This window comes from Lemur catta, chromosome 1, assembly GCF_020740605.2.
Source record: "Lemur catta isolate mLemCat1 chromosome 1, mLemCat1.pri, whole genome shotgun sequence".
Lineage (NCBI taxonomy): Eukaryota > Metazoa > Chordata > Mammalia > Primates > Lemuridae > Lemur > Lemur catta.
The window spans coordinates 119,517,266-119,535,279 of record NC_059128.1 but is presented as its reverse complement, the minus strand read 5'-3'; the positions used below and the strand labels follow the sequence as shown (position 1 = coordinate 119,535,279).

The window sequence follows — 18,014 nt, the reverse complement described above, 5'->3', positions numbered from 1 at the left end:
CTATGTATCCCTCAAAACCCAAGGTTTGGGGGAAGATGCTGAGATCGACTTGAGACATGGCTGAGTGTGACAGCCCTGGGTAGGGGAGAGGGGTTCAAAGGTCAGCACCGGAAATCTGGACCGAGTCCTGCCCCGCTCTGCAGTCACCCTTCCTGCTCCCTCTCCGGAGTTCTGGCAACTTGCCTCCAGCAGTTCTACAAGGAGTGCCTCAGACCTGCCCAGACATGTCTTGGTCCCTCAGAAGCTGGGAGGGGTGGGTCAGGCTGCCACACACCCCCCCACCACACTGTGTGGTGCTTGTGATGGGCAAGGACATCAAGGGGTAGAGATGGACCTAGCCAGCCAAGGATGAGGATTTGGGATGTTGGGTGACCCAAGCTCTGTGCTGGAAGACTAAGGCCCAAGGCTACCCTACTCCGGGCCTCAGTTTCCCCCTGTGACACGGAGCAGACCCTGTTCCCGCCTGGCACAGCTGCATGTTGAAGCTCAGCCAGGATCTGGCATCCAGCAGGTGCTTCATAAATGCACACTGTGGTTAGCAGAATTATTATAGGAGTGGGTGTGCCAACCGGGGTGCCAGGGAGGGTAGTGCAGTGGGGAGGGCCAGGGTCACCCGACCGATGGCTTGCAGGCGGCCGGCACGTGGGGAAGCCTCAGCTGACCCACTTCCTGCCCAGCTCCGGCTGACCCAGTGGCCCCCCCTGGCCAGGAACCTGCACAGCCGGTCCCAGGGGCTGAGCTGACCACTTCCGCCCCCTAGGAGCCCAGCCTGCTGACTCATGCTCAGCTGCCACTACCAGCCCCTCTGGCTGCCCCCAACACTTGGGGGGAGGTGGGGATCTGGCAGGAGCCCAGAATGGGAGGGAGGTCACAGCTGGGAAGCGTTGTGCAAGAGCCTGAAGTCCCGGCCTTAACTGCCTGGCAAATTCAAACCTGCCCTCCGTGAGGAAAAGATTTTTTTTTTAATTGGGGTTTTTTTTGGACAGTAAATTAACCTCAATCACAATTTCAAAGTTTTGGATGTCAATACATCCACAAAGAAATCGAAGACCAGGCGCGGTGGCTCACACCTGTAATCCCAGCACTCTGGGAGGCCGAGGCAGGAGGATCGCTTGACCTCAGGAGTTCGAGACCAGCCTGAGCAAGAGCGAGACCCCGTCTCTACTAAAAATAGAAAAATTAGTCGGGTGTGGTGGTGGCACCTGTAGTCCCAGCTACTCGGGAGGCTGAGGCAGGAGGATCGCTTGAGCCCAGAAATTGGAGGCTGCTGTGAGCTATGATGACACCACTGCACTCTGGCCCTGGTGACAGAATGAGACTCTGTCTCAAAAAAAAAAGAAAGAAAGAAAGAAAAGAAAGACATTGAAAAGACAAGCCACGGACTGGGAGATGTTATCTGCCATGCATTTAGTTGACCAAGGAGAAGCTTCCAGAACATCTGAAGGCCTCACAGACACAACTAGACTAAAGGGAAAAACAAAACAAAACAAAACCCACTAGACAGAAAATGGGCAGATGGTATTGTTTTCTGGGGCTGCCGTAACATTGACCACAAACTTGGTGGCTTAAAACAAGAATTCGTTCTGTCACGTTTCTGGAGGCCGGAAGTCCGAAATCAAGGTGTCGGCAGAATTGGTTCCTTCCAGAGGCTGTCGGGGCTCAGAACATGATACCCCGCAGTGTGGCCTTTGGCAGGCGGAGTGCTCGGGCCTAAAGCAAACCGGAAGGCAGCAGAAGCAAGATCTCTCTGCCCTTCTCCCGCCCCCTCTCTCACCCCTCTTTTGCCCCGAAGTGAGTCATGGAAACCAGAATTCCTCTTCCCCAAGGCAGGTCATAGAAACTGGAACCTTCTCCCCCCAAATAAGCTGTAAAACCTAGAAAGGTCACTCTCTCCCTTCTCTGCTGAAGACCCTTATTCCAAAGGGGTCCTGCCCCATGCCCTGAAGGCACAAGTGGCATCCAGCAGGTGCTTCATAAATGCACACAATGATTCTGCTACCCAAAGAAGCCAGCCTGTCACCATTAGACTGTATCCTTTTGTTCAATCCCATTTCTACACATTCTTCACTGAACGGAAGTATACAGACAGTTGTCCCTGGGACTATGATGATGCTGCTGCACTCTAGCCCAGGTGACAGAGTAAGACCCCATCTCACTAAAAAAAGAAAGGTCAGTCATCTCGCCCTTCTTTGACTCTCATACTTTGTGCGTGGCTCCGGTGCCCCTGCATGTCATAACTTTTGTTAGTATTTTTTTTTTCCTGTTTATCTGTTGATGGTTAATTCATTTCAGCAGACTTAGACTCGAACCTTCAGAGGGAAAAGTTTGAGCCTCTCTCCTGGCATCTGGTCTGGGAAAGACTGGTCCACAGAGACAGGCCAATCCTCTTGCAAGACACGCTCGACCACATGTCGCACAAATAGCGCTGCTCAAACTACAGATGCTGGACTTGGAAACTCTCTGTCATACACCATAGTCACCAGACTTTGCACCAACTGACTACTGCTTCTTTCAGGCTTTGGACCACTTCTTGCAAGGAAAAATATTCAATCCTCAACAGGCTGTGGAAAATGCCTTTGGCGATTTCATCGCCACTGGCTCTCCAGGCTTGGCTGTCATAAGCAAGCTACTGTTAAGATGGCAACACTGTGTTGAGAGTTTACACGCACACTTTGAACAATAGTACTGATTCTTGTTTGAGATATAATAAACTACACTTCTGATTCGAAGTCGGACATTTCCTATTGAATGGCCTAAATATGACAGCATCACTCCTTTTAATGGTTGAACAGTATTTCATGTACGGATAGACCATATTTTGTTCACCCACCCAGCTGTTGATGGACGCTTGAGTGCTTTCCACCTTTTGACTGTTGGTTACTCTGAATAATGCTGCTGTGCACATGGGGCACCAGTATTGCTTTGAGTCCCTGCGTTGAATTCTTTTGGGTCTATGCCTAGGAGCAGAATGGCTAGGTCACGTGGTATTTCTGAATTGAGTTTTCGAGGAACTCTAAACTGTCTTTCCCAGCAGTCGCACCATTTCCCCTTCCCACCAGAAGTACACAAAGCTTCCAATTTCTTCACACCAATGCTTGTCATTTTGACGGTGGCCGTCCTCGTGGGTGCAAAGTGGTACCCCATCGGGGTTCTGATTTGCATTTCCCTGATGCCTAAGGACACTGAGCATCTTCTCACGTGCCTCTCGGCCATTTGTATGTCTCCGCTGGAAAAATGTCTATTCAAGTCCTTTGCTCATTTGTTTGTGGGTTGTTTGCCTTTTAAGAGTTGACTTATAGGAGTTCTTTACATATTGTCTTTATCCAACCCTGGCTTCCAGTTGCTGATGAGAAATGCGGTGCTAACCTCATTGGGGAGACTTGTGTGTGATAAGCTACTTCTCTCTTGCTGTGTTCTAGATTGTCTGTTGTTGGACAGTTTGATCGCGATGTGTCTCAATATACTCTCTTTGAGCATAGTCTACTTAGAGTTTATTAAGCTTCTTAGATGTGCAGATTCATATATTTAATCAAATTCATTAACTTTGGGGCCATTATTTCCTCAAATATTCTTCCCACTCTTTTATCATCTCTCTTCTTCTCTCTCTCTCTTTCCTTTTCTCTTCCTCCTTCTCCTGGACTCAAGTGATCCTCTTGCCTCGGCCTCCTAAACTGCTAGGATTACAGGCGTGAGCCACCGCACTTGGCCTCTTTATTTCTTTTTCACATTTTCTTTTAGCTCTTTGAGCATATTTAAGACGGTTGTTTTATTTATTTATTTATTTATTTTTTGGAGACAGAGTCTTGCTCTGTCACCCGGGCTAGAGTGCAGTGGCATCAGCCTAGCTCACAGCAACCTCAAATTCCTGGGCTCAAGTGATCCTCCTGCCTCAGCCTCCCAAGTGGCTGGGATTACAGGCATGCACCACCATGCCTGGCTAATTTTTTCTATTTTTAGTAGAGATGGGGTCTCGCTCTTGCTGAGGCTGGTCTTGAACTCCTGATCTCAAGTGATGCTGCTGCCTCAGCCTCCCAGAGTGCTGGGATTACAGGCATGAACCACCGTGCCCAGCCTAAGACAGTTGTTTTAAAGTCTATATAGTAAGTCTGATGTCAGGGCTTCCTTAGGGATGACTTCTGTGAATTAATTTTGTTCTTTTGAATGGGCCATACTTTCCTGTTTGTTTGTATGCCTTCTGTTTTTTCTAAATTAAAAACTGGGCATTTGAATATTATAATATGGTAACTCTGGAAATCAGATTCACCACCTTCCTGAGGGGCTTCCAGGTTTTACTTTCATTTTTAATTGTTGAGGGCTGTAGTAGCCCCTTTGTTTATATACTTTTCCAAACTATTTTGGCAAAGACTGCATTCCTTGTCATGTGTGGTCACTGAAATCTCTGTTCCTTTAGCTCAGGTTCAGCTAACCTTTTGACAGAGATGTCCTTGAAATGGCAGAAGCTAAAAAAGAAAAAGCAAAACAAAGCAAAAGAATTCACCTGCCCCAGGCTTTGCAGGTGGCGTCTGTGCTGGGACACTCCTTCCACACTTCACCAGGCTGGCCCTGAGTAGAGGGAGCAATGCGTGGTGAAAGCTTAGCATCTTCTCACGTCTTCTCTGACCATGACTCTTGCCCTTGACATCTGCATGGATTCATAAATTCCCCCATATACCTGGAGGCTTTTGTCCTACATTCCCAAAGCATTGTCCCCAGCTTCTCTGCCTAGGCTTTATGTGGTCTGGGGTATGTTTCCATGGTAATCTTTTGCCCCAGGCATTTGCAGGCTGCTAGTGCAAACTGCAGTGTCTTCAAGTCATGCTTGTCACCTTTCCAGCCTGATTTCTGACTTAAGCAATGCAACAGCACCCTATGTTAGAACACCCCTACGTGACAATTTGTGAAAAGGATCTGCTCTGCTCGCTCCAGGGACTGGGGTCCCCTGCTAGGAACATGGGCTGCTGCAGCTACAAGACCACGGCTTAATCGGGAAGGGGTTAGGCAAGGATAAGTGAAAATGCCACAAAGATTTCCTGCTGTTTTCAAAGTGCCTTTTTCTTTTTTCTTCTTTTTAAGAGCTAGAGTCTCACCTTGTCTCCCAGGCTGGAGTGCAGTGGTGCAATCATAGCTCACTGTAGCCTCCAACTCCTGGGCTCAAGCAATTCTCCTGCCTCAGCCTCCCAAGCAGCTGGGACTATAGGCAGGTGCCACCACGCCTAGATAATTTTTTAAAAACTTTCTGTAGACATGATTTCCTACTATATTGCCCAGGCTGGTCTCAAACTCCTGGCCTCAAGGGATCCTCCTGCCTCAGCTTCCTAACATGCTGGTATTACAGGTGTGAGCCACCGTGCCCAACCTGCCATTTTGTTTTTTTTACTTTTGAGACAGACTCTTGCTCTGTCACTTGGGCTAGACTGCAGTGGCATCATCATAGCTCACTGCAACCTCAAACTCCTGGGCTCAAGTGATCCTCCTGCCTCAGCCTCCTGAGTAGCTGGGACTCCAGGCACGACGCCACGCCCGGCTAAGTTTTCTATTTTTAGTAGAGATGGGGTCTCGCTTTTGCTCACCAACCTGCCATTTTCCTTGATTTCACATTTCCTTAGTTGCTACAAACCTTTGACGGTTTTCCAGAGTTATGACAAAGTCGGTTCTGACAGTTTTTGGTTGTTTGATGTTTCTGTGGGGGAAGAAAAGCTTGGAGATGCCTACTCCACCATTTTGCTGATAATGTTTTAAATATGCCTACTCACCTAATATATATATGTAATAAAAACATGCAGGAGGATTGCCTGAGACCAGGAATTTGAGACCACCGTGGGCAACATAGCAAGACCCCATTTCTAAAAAAAAATGTAAAAATTAGCTGGGTGTGGTGGTGATGCCTGCAGTCCAGCTACTGGGGAGGCCGAGGCAGGAGGATCACTTGAGCCCAGGAGTTCGAGACTACAGTGAGCTATGATTGCACCATTGCAATAATCCAGCCTGCGTGACAGAGCAAGACCTTGTCTGTGAAAATAAACAAACAAATAACATGATGAAATCCAGATTTCAGAAGGGGCTTCCCTGAGATTGGGGAGAACATGATTGCGGGAAGCCCCTCAACTCTTCAACTCTCTTAGGAATGTTTTTTAAATTTAACTGGGCGCTGGGCAGGTGGATGTTGGTTATTTTATTATCAGTACTTTTGTGTATGCCTGAATATTTTATAATGAAAAATAAAACTGACAGGAACAGGTCTGACAGTTTTTCAACAAGTTAAACAATGACCCAGCAATTCCACTCCTCAGTATAGACCCCAGAGAACTAATACAGATGTTCAAACAAAAATGTGTACACACATGTTTATGGCAGCATTATTCATCGTAGCCAAAATACAATGCAGACATTGTATGATTCCATTTGCATGAAATGTTCGGAATAAATAAATCTATCTATAAAGACAGAAAGTAGGTTAGAGGTTGCCAGCATTGAAGGGGGTCAGCAGTGCCTATAACAGAGATGAGTCTCTTTTTGGGGTGACAGGGTTGTTCTGGAAGTAGACAGAGGCGATGGTTGCACCACATTGTGAATTTACTAAAATGCCACTGAATCACACACTTTTGAATGCTTAAAATGGTAAAATTTTATGTGCATTTTACCGCAATAAAGAAATTTAAAGAAATAAATCAATAAAACTGATGTTGCTCAAGAAGCAACTCCTACCACACATTGAGCAGTTTGGGGGGAGCATTAACATGCTCAAGGGCTTTCAAACATCACCCTGGCCCTAAAGATGTGCAGATAAACCTCTTCCAGGTGAGGAAACTGTCTTTGACAAGGAAAAGATTCGGAGACGTGAAGTGCTCATTTGCTCAGTTCCCTGAGCCGAGGACACGCCAAGCACGGTTGGAACCAGGCCTGCCTCCTGTCAATGGCCTTGTGGCCCTGGGTCTGTTTCCAAGCTCCTTGGGGCCAGCTCCATACCTGGAGCTGCAGATCTGAGAATTCCCTACCTCAGGGGCTTTGAACATGCTGTGTCCCCTGCCAGGAACACCTTTCCCTCTACTCCTCCCATGCCTAGAAATTTTTTCTTTTGCAACTTAAAAGTAAGCCTGGCACATAATAGGTGCTCAAGAAATATTCATGGAATGAATGAATGAATAGATGGAGGGATGGATGGGTTCCTTTAAAGCACCCCTTGTGTGAGCACAAATGAGAATGACAGTCGATCCTCACGGCTTTGGCCTGTCGAAGGGTCAGGACATTGAAGGAGAAAACTGGCACAGAACGGTCAAGCCACCTGCCCAAGGTCACACAGCCGGGAATTGGCAGAGTCAGGGTTTGAACCTGGGTCTCCTTTTTCCGAGCCTGCATTCGTCCCATCATGCCCAGATATTGCAAGTGGACTGTATGCCCCACACTGCACTTGCATCACTCCCATGCCACACTGGCCCCCTGGGGTGGCCACATTCCCCTCCTTTCAGAGGCTTAGGGGGAGATGGAGCAGGCTTGGGGACCAGCTACTTGGGGTTCCAACCCCAGCCCTTCTGGCTTCTGGCCATGTGGTCTTGAGAAGCCCAGCTCTCTGGCCTCAGTTTGTCATCTGTGTAATGGAGATAAGGTGTCTATCTCGTCAGGCTGCATAAAGATTATACCTCATGCACCTGACACATAGTAGCTGCTCAGAAAATGTCCCCTTGGTGTCTTCGTTTGTTTTCTGTTGCTTACATACCCCAAACTGGACAATTTATAAAGAAAGGTAGTTTGTCTCTTACAGTTATGGAAGCTGAGAAGTCCAAGGTCAAGGGGTTGAATCTGGTGAGAGCCTTGTTGCTGGTGGGGACTCTGTGGAGTCCTTGGTGACATGGGGCATCATATGATGAGGTGCTGAGCATGCTAGCTAAGGTCTCTCTTCCTCTTATAATAGTTGTATGAAGCCGCCCAGCCCACTCCCGTGACAACCATCAATCCACAGTTGGATTAATCCACTCACGAGGGCAGAGAGTACTCGTGACCAAGTCACCCCATCTCTTTTTTTGTTTTTTTGAGACAGGTTCTTGCTCTGTTGCCCAGGCTGGAGTGCAGTGGCGTCATGATAACTCACTGCAGCCTCCAGCTTCTGGGCTCAGCAATCCTCCTGCCTCAGCCTCCCGAGTAGCTGGGACCACAGGCACCGCCACGACACCTGGCTAATTCTTCTTTTTAGAGATGAGGTCTCACTATGTTGCCCAGGATGGTCTATCACTCTTAAAGGGCCCATCTCTCAATATTGTCACATTCATGATTCAGTTTTAGCATGAGAAGAAGAGGACAAGGCCATGTGACAGTGGAGGCAGAGGTTGGAGTGATGTGTCCACAAGTCAAGGAAACCAAGGACTGCCAGCAGCCGCCGGAAGCCAGCAGGCAGGGACAGGGCCAATTTTCTCCTAGACCCTTCAGAGGAAGCGTGGCCCTGCCGACACCTTGATTTTGGACTTTTGGCTTCCAGAACTGTGCGAGAAGAAATTTCTATTGTCTGAAGCCACCAGGTTTCTGGTACTTGTTACAGCATCTATAGGAAACTCATACAGTGACATTGGGGCTTGGTCCCTGAGAAGGCCCTGGTCTGGGGGCAGGGCACAGAGCCCTGTGTGGCCATAATGGGGCCAGAGTGAGGACCCTCGGCCTGAAGAAACCTGGGAGAAGAGTAGGGAAGGCTTTTTGGAAGACGGGGCATTGAATCTGGGATTTAAGAGATAAATAGGAGTTCACTAGCGCAGGCAAGCTAAGTTTCCTTCCAGGCAAACTTGCCCAGGCCTGTCTGAACCCAGCCCTGGCTGCAGCTAAAACACCATTGCCCAACGGCATGTAGTAACAGTGGTTCTTTGTTCTATAATCTTGGGATCACAGCTCTAATCCAGGCCCACCTACTCAGTGCTGTCAGTATCAGGTATTAAACCACTGAGGTTTGGAGAGATTACTCAACAGTCCCTGAGTCTGCCTGACACCTCCTGGCTGAGCCAGGATTCAAACCCAGGTGTGGCTGTGGAACTCCCAGAGGACAAAGGCCCGCACTGACCTCAACGGACAGTCACTCTGACCCACGGACTTGCAGGAGATTTTTTAAATAATGTGCTTTTATTTGCCTCTTGCAAATTTCGTGCCATGACCATATTTGCCTTCGATCACGGGAAACAAACAATAAAAGTGAGTTTCAATCTTTTCTGGTGTGTTGTGTATGTTTGACAAGGGCGTGGGTAACTGGGAGCGGGGAGTAGGGGGACATTCTGGGCAGTTTGGGGCCCAGCCAGGGGGAGGGAACGGCCTGACCCTTGGCCTGCAAGCTCTGTTTACCTCCGCCCCGCTCCGCCTTCGAGGACTAGTGAAAGCTGTCGGTGAGAACACAGGGTCCGGCCCGCTGAGCTCACCTCTGGCAGGCTGCCCAGAGCCCGCCCCACCTGGCCTCTTAGCTTGGCAATGAGGTCAGCGATGAGGTCATTGACTAAAGATTTTGGGAAGCAGAGCTGGGTTGGCCTGACCACCCCACTCCAAAGTTTGGCTAAGCGGAAACCGCCATGGAGCCTCGGCCCCACTCCCAGGGGCTTTCCCTGGTGTCGTGTCCCTCTGGGAAATTCCATGAATAAAATGAACTAGTTACAGCTTCTGCTGGTGACAGACACCCAGTTGTGAGCCAGCACTTCCAGACCAGGGAGTGGAATACTATACAGCAAGGAAAAAGGACGGCCCATGCAGTGGACACCCAACAACACGGTCACGCACAAACATGGTGCTTCATGAAGAACACCAGGCGGATGAGAAGATGCAGGGGCTGCTCCGTTTACATCAAACTGGGAAACGGCAAACGCACTTGTGATGAGAGACATCAGCTTGGCTGTTCTCCAGGGTTGGAGACAGTGATAGAAGGGAGCCCTGGGGGTTCCTGGAGCTGTGAATGTTCTGGAACCTCATCTGCAAAGTAGTCTGAAGGGTGCACCATGTGTAAAATGGCTAATTTTTTTTTTTTTTTTGAGACAGAGTCTTGCTTTGTTGCCCAGGCTAGAATGAATGCCGTGGTGTCAGCCTAGCTCACAGCAACCTCAGACTCCTCGGCTTAAGCGATCCTCCTGCCTCAGCCTCCCGAGTAGCTGGGACTACAGGCGTGTGCCACCATGCCCAGCTAATTTTTTTCTATATATAATTTTAGTTGGCCAGATAATTTCTTTCTATTTTTTTTTTTAGTAGAGATAGGGTCTCACTCTTGCTCAGGCTGGGCTGGAACTCCTGACCTCGAGCGATCCACCCGCCTCGGCCTCCCAGAGTGCTAGGATTACAGGCGTGAGCCACCGTGCCCGGCCAAATGGCTAATTTTTAAATTTGTTTTGTAGAGATGGAATCTTGCTATGTTGCCCAGGCTGGTCTCAAAATCCTGGCCTCAGGTGATCCGCCTGCCTCAGCCTCCCAAAGTGCTGGGATTACGGGTGTGAGCCACTGCGCCTGGCCTGTATCTTTAAAGTTAATTCCCACATGTATGCACATTCCAAGAGACTCTGTGCCCTGGTTTTGGGGACAGTTGTCGGCACACGCTGAGTGTCAGGGCCTTCCAGACCTTGGGGGACCCCAGCCCAGCCCCAAACTGCTCCTTCTCCCCCAAATCCTTTTCTCCTCCCGGCTCTTTCTGCAAATCCCCCCAAGTCAAGTTCCCCAGAGACCCACAGAAGCGCCTGCCCCCTCCAATGCTCATGGCGCACAAGCAAGGGGGACAGGACTCTGACACTGGGAGACCCAAGCCATTCGCAGGGGTGGGTTCAGGGACCCAGGGGCTTTTGTGTCCTGACACTTCATCTTGAAGGAATGCCACAGAGAGCTGGTTTTGAACTGGGCTCTCTGCCAGTGGCCAAGCTGTGGCTGGCAGCCATGCAAACCACACCTGGCTTCTTTCTGGGGCCCCGCATCACAGGTTTCTATCTTGCCCTAAGTTACTCTCTAGGAAAAACCCCTCCTGTCAAAGGTGACTGTGTTTTCTGTCCCCAAAGGAGGGCCCGTCCCGTCCAGCCTCAGCCTGGCTTCTTCCCGACACCCAGAACTCCAGCCAGTGCCTTGTCTGAAACCCCCATGTCTGGGACCCCCGGGCAGAGAAGGGTCTGCCGGACTCTGCTTGGGGCTGGGCCCTGGGAGACCCCAAACTTGACACCCCAGAAAGCAAATAAAACAGTTGAAACATGTCATTCTCCGTGTGTCCTTTCGTGAGGTCGGCCTGTGTGTCATGGTGTCAGTGGGCAGAGGGGACCCCGTACCTCAGAGTTTCCTGTCTTCAGCAGGTGGTCCGGTGCCTGGCTGGCGCTATGTGCTGAACGGATAATGGCGACAGGACGTCTGTACTGTTCTCCTGCCTCCCAACCGGGGGCCTTGGTTCTCATGCACAGAGAGGTTTAGGAACTGGTGGATGGTCACGCAGCCCGTGGGGGCGGGTGCTGGAATTTGACCCATAACCTGTGCTGACCTGCAGCGTGTGCAAAATTCCTGCCCCCTGTCTGTCCTCCTCACAATGCTGACATTGGGGGGGGGGGGGAGTCGTTGGTACCTTTTACAGACAGGGAAACTGAGGCTCCGCCAGGTGAGGCCCTTGTTCCCCATGTCACAGCCAGGATGAGGAGGGGATGGAATGTGAACCCAGGCCGGCCTCTCTGAAGCTCAGCTGCTGTCTAGGGTGTCGCTACGCAAACAAGGGCAAAGAATCTTTGCGAGGCTTTTAAATTTGGGGGCAAAAACAAGATCACACCTATAACCACAGCACTCTGGGAGGCCAAGGCAGGAGGATTGCTTGAGACCAGGAGTTTGAGACCAGCCTGGGCAGCATAGCAAGAACTCATCTCTACAAACAAAAATTGTTTTAAATTAGCCAGATGTGGTGGTCCCAGCTACTCAGGAGACTGAAGCAGGAGGATCCCTTGAGCCCAGGAGTTCGAGGCTGCAGTGAGCTATGATGGTGCCACTGCACTCCAGCCTGGGTGACAGAGTGAGAACCTGTCTCAAAAAGGAAAAAAAAAAAGAATTGTTCTTAAAAAAAAATTGGGAAAAATAGTCACAGAGGGGAGGAACTCAAGAATCCCACAACCCTAGAAATGTCAGAATAGATGTCCCAGCTGCCAGGGGGATACACACAGGGTCTCCGTCAAAGGGACAGCCCCTACAATCCTGTCCCCTCTGGGCCTTGGTGCCTGTTTCTGTAGATGACAATGAACGCTGTCCACAGCTGGGAGTCCAGTGCGTGTTGTCCTCCTGTGCCCGTTATTGATCTAGAAGGGAGGCTGACCCTGACAGTGCCCCGTTCTCTTCACACACCCCCAGGTCGGGCCTTGGTGGCTTTCCCTGTCCTGGCCAAGGCCACGTGAGGATGACTCAGAACTCCTAACCACCTGACCTCTCAGGTCTGAGGCTGGGCTCTGCAGGGGGCATGGCAGTGTGGCCACAGCTTCTTGCCAGATCGGTCTGGTGCCCTTCCTGGAGCACCGCCTACGTGTGCCAGGCTGGGGGTAGCGTAGGCAGGGCAAGAGACCCCGTCACTCAACCAGCCACAGTCAAGATGGCAGTGACAGCCTACAGAGTGGATGCGTTTACTAAGCACCTACTATGTGCCCAGAGCACCACATAGGGAGCTGAGGCTGACTCTGGGGGGCTGGAGGCTGGGCTGGGCTCGCACAGCACGGGGTGTGTGCTGGGGGCGGGGAGGCCTGGGGACGCCACGACTCCAGTGAGAGCCTTGTGTGACCCCCTGTGAGTCCCTGTGCCTCTTTCCTATTCACACCTGTCACACCCGGGCACATGCCCCTCACCTTGGTGATCTGCCTGGCGTGGCAACCTCCTGCTTGGGGCCAGGAGTCCTGAGCAGTGGAAAAGGCTTGGGATTCCCGGGGGAAAGGGTGATCCTAGGGCACCCACTGCCCCGCCACTGTCTGGTCGCTGGACCTGACACCAGCCCTCCCTGCTTTTGACCCCCAGCTCCCCAATTCCCTGCCACCTTCTCTCTGGGGCCAGCCAACCGGGGATCCATCCCTGCCCCAAAAGAGTCCCCAGTCTGGGTTAGACAGAGCTGGGCACAGAAACTTCCAGTGCTGTGGGGTCAGCTCTGGGCCGGAGGGAAGGATAGGGATTGGGAGCACCCTGCTTCACCTGGAAAAGTAATATCAGAGAAGGCCTTCTGGAGGAGGGGCTTTTTGAGTAGGGTTTTGAAGCATGAGTAGGGGTTCTCCAGAGGCAAATGAATAACTGCAATAACACCCAGTTCATCCAGAACCTTCTATGTGCCTGGCCCTGTGCTTTAACCCTCATTTGACTACCTCTCCAATGAAAGTTTCAGTCCCTGTTTTCCTGGTGAGGAAACTGAGGCACAACAAAGAGGAATGAATTGCCCAAGGTTGCCCTTTCTGGCTCTTTCTAGCCCTTTCTCTTCTGCTTTCTTTGTTTTTCACCATCTTCAGCTTTTAACCCCAACCAGAAAAGGAAGAGAGTAACTCCCCTGGGGCCAGACAGCCCCCTCTTAAGCTCCTGTCTGGAATTTATCACATGCTTATAAGTCTTTTTTCTCCAAAAAGACTACCAGGATAGGATAGTGAACCCATTTCATGGAACAGGTCACTGAGGCTCAGAGAGAGATGCCTCAGATTCCCTTGGAGTGACTCCCCCCAACCCTAAATACACCCCAAGATCCCGCCCAGCCATGGTCACTGGAGTATTTACTTTGCGCACAGGAGCGGGAGGGCGGGACCGGGAAGGCGGGGACAGGCAAAATCCGGGGACTATAAAGGACAGTCCTGCAGCCTCGGGTCGGTCAGTCCCAGCTCAAGAGTCCAAGCGGCACAGTCATGCTCGGGCCCCGGCCAAGGCCACTGCATCCCTCTCAGATGCTGCTCCTGCCGCTGATGGCAGTGATGCTTCCATGGCCGCCACTCGGGGGCGCCCTGTCCCTGGCGGAGAAGAGCCTCCCGAGCGCCCGGGGCCCCTCGGACGTGCAGTCCGACGCCTCCAGGTTCCAGGAGTTGCAGAAAGGCTACGAGGACCTGCTGACCAGGCTGCGGGCGAACCACAGCTGGGAAGACTCGAATGCCGACGCCGACCCCGTCCCTGTCCCTGCTGTCCTTGCTGTCCCTGCTGTCCGGACACTCAACCCAGAGCGTGAGTGGAACCTTGGAGACCCTCCTCTCCCAGCCTCCCCCTGGGAAGCCCCACATCTAGCCAGTGATCCCATGTCTGAGTGGTCCAAGCCCAGCTCTGAGCCTCAGTTTCCCCATCTGTGAACCGGGTAGGAACATTTTGTCCCCACCTTGGGTCTGATGGGGCAGTTGACAGCCTGGTTTACACTCGGGCAAGGTGGGGCTCAACCAACAGAGGATGTTATAACCTGACCTCAGATCGTCTATGGGGAAATTGAAGCCTGGGGCCACCAGGCAGCCTCCTGAATGCGCACAGTGCCTGGCTGGGTGGGGGCAGTGGTCCCTGCCCTGGGCTGGCCAGGGGATGCTGGAGGAAGGATGGGAGGGAGAGAGAAGTTGCATGATCGGCAGAACCTGCTGGAGCTGGTTCCTAATCTGATGCAATCGCAGGTCACAGCACAGCTAAAGTCACATGCAACAGGTGCCCTACGGGGGGTGGGGGGACAGAGAGAGTATTTTCCCCATCTCTGTGCCCTCCACTGAGGGAGGGGGAATGAGGTCTGGGCACTAGGATCCAGGAGGGGCAGGCAGAGGGAAGTGCTCTTATCCTGCCCTAACCCACCGGTGCTGTGCGATGCCAGGTAAACCTCTAGCCCTCTCTGAGCCTAGCGACTGACCGGGTTGAGGACCCTCAGATCCCAGCCTCTCCAGTCCCCCAGCACTTCTACAAGCCTGGGGGGCATCTAGGAGTCCTCGAAGCCAAGTCATCTGGAATGTGGGGGGCCTGATATTCTATTTCTCAGGTATAGAAATGAGAGCCAGACAGAAAAGGCAACTAGTGGCTGTGTCTCCAGCCCTGCACTTAGTGGGCCTTCAATGCAATGTTTTGGACTGCCAGACGAGGACTCGGAGCCAGGGTTTGGATCCTAGACTCTCTAAATATCAGATGTGCATTCATGCCTTCACGTATTTATGAAGCACCTACTGTGTGCCAGGCACGATGCCATCTAACATTCCTACTGAGATTCGGAGGGGAGGCGAATGACACGCAGTGAAATCCTATTTTAAGCAGGTGGGAGGGATGAGGAGGAGCCAGCCTTGCTGAGATGCGGGAGGGGGTGGGGAGGCTCTCAGTAGCAGAGGCGGCCGTGCAAAGGCCCTGTGGGTGACCGGCTTCCCTCTCCCTCTCCCCACAGTGCAGCTCGGGTCTGACGGCCACTTGCAGCTGCGCATCTCCCGGGCAGCCCTGACCGAGGGGCTCCCCCCATCCTCCCGCCTCCACCGAGCCCTGTTCCGGCTGTCCCCAACAGAACCGCGGTCGTGGGATGTGACACAGCAGCTGCAGCGTCAGCTCAGACTGTCCGACCCCGAGGTGCCTGAGCTACACCTGCGACTGTCACCGCCGTTGTCGCCGCCAGAGCAGTCGCTGGCTAAGTCGAGGTCAGCTCGGCCCCAGCTGGAGTTGCACCTGCGGGCACGTGCCACCTCGGTGCGCCGCAGAGCACGCGCACGCTCGGGGGACAACTGTCCGCTGGGGCCCGGGCGCTGCTGCCAACTGCACACGGTGAGCGCGTCGTTAGATGACCTGGGCTGGAAGGATTGGGTGCTGTCGCCGCGGGAGCTGCATGTGACCATGTGCATCGGCGAGTGCCCAAAACAGTTCCGGGTGGCCAACATGCACACGCAGATCAAGGCACGTCTACACGGCCTGAAGGCTTTGGTGCCTGCCCCGTGCTGCGTGCCCTCCAGCTACAGCCCCATGGTGCTCATGCAGAAGACCGACACTGGCGTGTCGCTCCAAACCTACGACGACCTCCTGGCCAAGGAGTGTCACTGCGTCTGAGTGACCCTGCTCTGCCACTCAGGGCATCTGTGCAACAGAAGCGACCTCAGTCGTCCTTGCCTGTAGAATGGGCCTGCGGGTTCTGGGACCCCCAAGTCCTGCCCCACCACTGCCTGTCCACTCCTGCCCAAACTGCTGTATTTATAAGTCTGTATTTATTATTAATTTATTAGGGTTGATCTGCCTGGGGACAGGAGGGTTGGTCTGAGGGAATGTATATTTATTTAAAACTTGCAATAAAAACGAAGCTGTCTCAATTCCCCCTTGTGGTGTCCAGGATGGGGCTGGGTGACCTTGGGAAGACCCCTCTCTCACTGGCCTCGGTTTCCCCAGGGGACCTGGTGGAGGGGTCAGAGGAAAGGTTCAGGGAATGGGTGGTGAGGGGTGCGGTGTACTTGGGGACACCAGACAATCCGAAGGCACTGATGACACCTTGGACTAAGAGGGCCACCCTCCAACATCTCTGATGTTCTTGTTCTGTTTTTTTTTTTTGTTGTTGTTGTTGTTGTTCTTGGTTTTTGTTTTGTTTTGTTTTTGTCCTTTGCTTTTAAAAATGATGATGCCTCCATTCTTTCATATAAAAAGAGCAGGGAGAAATAAATAAGTTGGGAAGAATGTTTTCAAGCACACCACATCTCCCAGGTTATACATTCTTCCCATTTAGGATCTTGGAATTGCTGAAACATGCTGAATACCTACACAGGCACGCGCGCGCACACACAGACACACATACACACACACACACACCCCAACCTGCCTGTCCACCCTAAGTCTCAGACAAATTGACAGGGGTCTGGGGAACAGAGGACCTTCTTCCAGCAGTGAGGTAGGTCTGCTGGAAATGTCACCACCCAGAGGCCAGCTTGAACAGCTGCAGGTATCCCTGGGTGGGCAGTGAAGACAGACGCAGCAGTAACAAGATGGACAAGAGTCACCTCACTTGTGGTGCTCAGTCAAGTGAGGGAGAAACATGAGTACATCCTAAGACAGTGGCCAGTGGCAGTATGAATTGCGCCAAGGGTTTAACCCAGGCAGTTCTTCAGTGCACAGAGGCAGAGATAATTTAGATAGGTGGCAGGGCTTCCCCAAGGAGGTAATGCTTGAGCTGAGACCTGGAGGAGAAGCAGGACCAGCGACGCAAACCGCGGGTGCAAAGGCCCTGAGGTGGGAATGAACTCAGTGTCTAGCAGCAAAGCTGCTGAAAATCGTCCCCAAGGAGGCCTCAAAATTAAACTGCACACCAGGGACACTCAAAAGCCAGCAGACACATGCCTTTTCACACCTCCAGGCTCTTGCACAAGCTGGTCTCCACCATATACTCCTTTTTCTCTTCTCTGCTCAAACTCCTATGCCTCCTGCAAAATCCGTTGCAGATTCCCCTCTTACATGCAACCTTGTTCTAACTCCTTCGGTTGTCTCCCTCTGGGGACCCTGCCTGCCTCCCTCCCTCCAACCCAGGCTTGATCTCCCAGGACTGGGTGTGTCTGTGTCCAGCTCTGTCACCACCAGATTGGAAGGTTGGCAGGAGCTGGGCTGGGACTAGTTACAGGAAACTAGCTGAGGCACAAGCTGGAACAAACTATTGAAAAACACTAAGGCCTGGCAGTAATGAACTCTGCCTGAGGAAGGACCAGGGAAGGCTTCCCAGAGGAGGTGGCATTACACTTGGGCCTCGAAGGACCAGTTAAGTTTCCTGAGAATATTAGAGCAAAAGCAGCCTTAGAGACCAATTCTAATCTCCTGGTTTTAGAAATGGGGTAGCCAGGCCCAGAGAGCCAATGGCAGCGTCAGGGCCAGAATCCACACCTCCTGACACCCAGGCCAGAGCTGTGCATCTGCATTAAGTAGCTTTAGAGTGAGAAAATGTGGAAGGGAATGGGTGGAAGGAATGGCAAAGGCAGGAAAATGAAGGCTTTAGCAGGGAGGTGGCTTGGTGGGGACAGAGCCCAGATTGGAAAGGTAGAAGGATGAGAAAGCCGATAAGATGGGCAGGGTTGGATCACACAGGCCTCAAGCACCAGGGTGAGGCTCTGGGGGCCATAGGGAGCCATGGAGGGTGT

General features: G+C 51.9%; 1 protein-coding gene across 1 annotated transcript; it reads left to right on the top strand.

Moving 5' to 3' along the window:
* Nucleotides 1-13,804: 13,804 nt before the first annotated feature.
* GDF15 (growth differentiation factor 15) lies at nt 13,805-16,211 on the top strand. The gene is made up of 2 exons (XM_045552612.1): nt 13,805-14,133; nt 15,308-16,211. Exons 1-2 carry the CDS (start codon nt 13,824-13,826, stop codon nt 15,952-15,954), a joined length of 957 nt encoding a protein of 318 aa, XP_045408568.1. The 5' UTR covers nt 13,805-13,823; the 3' UTR covers nt 15,955-16,211.
* The last annotated feature ends 1,803 nt before the right edge of the window (nt 16,212-18,014 follow it).